Raw genomic sequence first — 2,542 nt, 5'->3', positions numbered from 1 at the left:
TATCGTATGCAAATGTCTAATAACGAACTCTTCGTAATCAGTGGATCGATTAATCGGGGTCTTACGTACATTATTGCGAAAAATATATTCATACCGTTGAAGTTTTAGTTGTTACCTGTGTAACAAGTTACCTGTGTTTTAGAGTTAAACAGTGTCCTGGGACTATCACGTCGATCAGGCGTCTCCGCACTATATTACAGCCAGTAGTACTGTGTCCCACTGCTGCTGCTGTAGCGCTCACATCAAAAGTTAGTTTCAGAATAAATTTGGTAATTAAGCGCAAATAACGACAAGTTGGAATAACACACCCATAATAAAGTTGGAAAACACGAAATGGAGCAGATATATACTTGTCTGGCATCTCATTTTCCTGCACTCATCGACACCGATTCCGCATAATCGTCCCCCACTCCTCACAGTCTCTGTCACGCTAGGTAATAATTTAGTAGGCAGAACGCATTTACGCTAAACCACGTAAATAAACGGTAAGTGTATCAGTACGAAGCGTGTGATTGTGTCTCAATGGAATAACGTAAAGTGTGGTGCGGAGCGCGTTCGATTAAGTTTCTTCCGCAAGCTGTCGTATCTATTTGGATCACGCGCCACGGCTATTCAAGTAACCAGTAGCTCGGGAAATTTTTAAACATTTATGAAGGATGCACAATTACGAAGTCTGCTTTTTCCTCGGGAAGGATGCATTTCAGCGATGATTTTGGTCCTAGACGACTGCGTTTGAGGTTTGATTTCACCGAGTACTTAACGTAGCAAGAGAAATGCGTGTACATATATACGCATGCATGACTTTGTGAGTGCGATAACGTTTTTTCCAGCAAAAATATTCAACAATTCTTTTGCTTTTAGCACCCAAGAAAATCGACAGATGTATGGGAAATTGTGACGACGTCAAACAGAAGGTATGTTTATGAGCAGTATTTTATTTCTATTAGCTTGACTTTTAAATGCATGTCAGGCGCGTCTCTTTCCTTCTCTCTCTCTCACTTTCTTTCCCCGCTCTCTCTTTCTCTCTCTCTCGCTCTCTCTTTCTTTCCCCGCTCTCTCTCTCTCTCTCTCTCTCTCTCTTTGCGTCTCTCTTTCTCTGCTACTCTCACTTTCTCTCTTTCTCTTCCTTCCTCGCGATCTCTCTTTTTCTTCACTTGTTTTCTTTCTCTCCCTCTCTCATTTTCTCTCTTTTCTCTCTCTATCACTTTTGCTCTTCCTATCTTCCTATTTGTCTCTCTCTCTTTTTTTTTTCTCTCTCTTTCTCTCTTGCGTTGTCTCTCTCTCTCTCTTTTTCTTTCTCTCTCGTTCTTTCTTTCGTTGTCTCTCTCTCTCTCTTTCTTTGTCTCTCTCTTCCTTTCTCTCTCGCGCCTTCATCCTTCCTCGCTCTCTCGATCATGAAGCGTAAACTCTTATTTGTTTGTACACGATGGGATCTTACTAGCATATCGATAACCGTTGATGTTATAACTATTCGTTAACTAATAAAGTAGAAGGTATAGATCAGAGTAGTATTCACGTCTGCCTGTTACCTAACTGCAAGAAATTCGCTAAAATCTGTTGCCATGAACGACTGACTACATTATCCCATCAAACGTGCCTCTAGTATTTGTCCCATAATGCGAAAAAATAAACGTCATGTGTATTTAAAGGGAATGTAAAATGACAGTAGGACGAAAATTCACTTTTTATTGGGTTTTCCTGTTTTGCAGAATATATAATATTTCGTTTAACGTGCACTTGAGCAACCTTTGTGATTCTTAATGATCAAAAGCAAGAGAAAACGATGCCTCAAGAGCATTATACACATTTACAATGTATTGAATTTGATTAATTAATACACAGAAAACAACTTTTACCTGACTTAATTTGATACTTAATTTGCGCTAGAGAGCATTACCAGTGCGGTTTTACAGATTTCTAAAATAGGCCTTATGCACATTTCGCAAATTTACGCATAAGTTGGTTATGTTTAGACGTTAACTTGCTTTTATTACATAATTTATAGTTAACCTTTACAGCTTGGTTAATGTGCTTGCGTGTTTCTGTAGTGCGGCGGACATTCGTGCGGTAACATGCCCAAGTTGGAGAAACACTGGACAGACGTACTAAAGCTCAACCTATTAATGGCCTACATCACACGTTACATGATGGGCACAGACAAACTCAGGTATACCTATATATTACCTTACTCAATGTCTATACATTACCAACTAAGGCACTCTTGTCGTGACCTGGCTGATCCTACCAGGAGTGACATATTTTCAGCAGTATATAATCGCATATTTGGGATTATATACTGCTGATAATATGTTACTCGTGGGAGGATCAGCCAGGTGTAAAGAGTTTGTCCGTGATCTGAGAAGGTATCCCTTATAAACTCCATCTCCCGCAATCAACCCATGTACCAATTAAATATCAGGAGTAAGGTAATATATAGGTATACCTGAGTTTGTCTGTGCCCATCATGTAACGTGTGATGTAGGCCATTAATAGGTTGAGCTTCAGTACGTCTGTCCAGTGTTTCTCCAACTTGGGCATGTTA

The 2,542-nt window shown here is 39.7% G+C and overlaps 1 protein-coding gene across 1 annotated transcript in view; it reads left to right on the top strand.

The window, feature by feature from the left end:
• The window catches only part of LOC106820202 (gamma-2-syntrophin-like), a 68,045-nt gene that overhangs the window by 49,605 nt on the left and 15,898 nt on the right, over positions 1-2,542 (top strand). The window contains exons 7-8 of the mRNA XM_014824744.1: positions 862-914; positions 2,049-2,167. Of these exons, the coding sequence (XP_014680230.1) occupies positions 862-914; positions 2,049-2,167 (172 nt within the window). The remainder of the gene's footprint in view (positions 1-861; positions 915-2,048; positions 2,168-2,542) is intronic.

The sequence above is a fragment of the Priapulus caudatus genome, unplaced genomic scaffold (genome assembly GCF_000485595.1).
Source record: "Priapulus caudatus unplaced genomic scaffold, Priapulus_caudatus-5.0.1 Scaffold41, whole genome shotgun sequence".
Lineage (NCBI taxonomy): Eukaryota > Metazoa > Priapulida > Priapulimorpha > Priapulimorphida > Priapulidae > Priapulus > Priapulus caudatus.
Note: the sequence above shows the minus strand (reverse complement) of the source record. Positions and strands in the feature narration are given on the sequence as shown.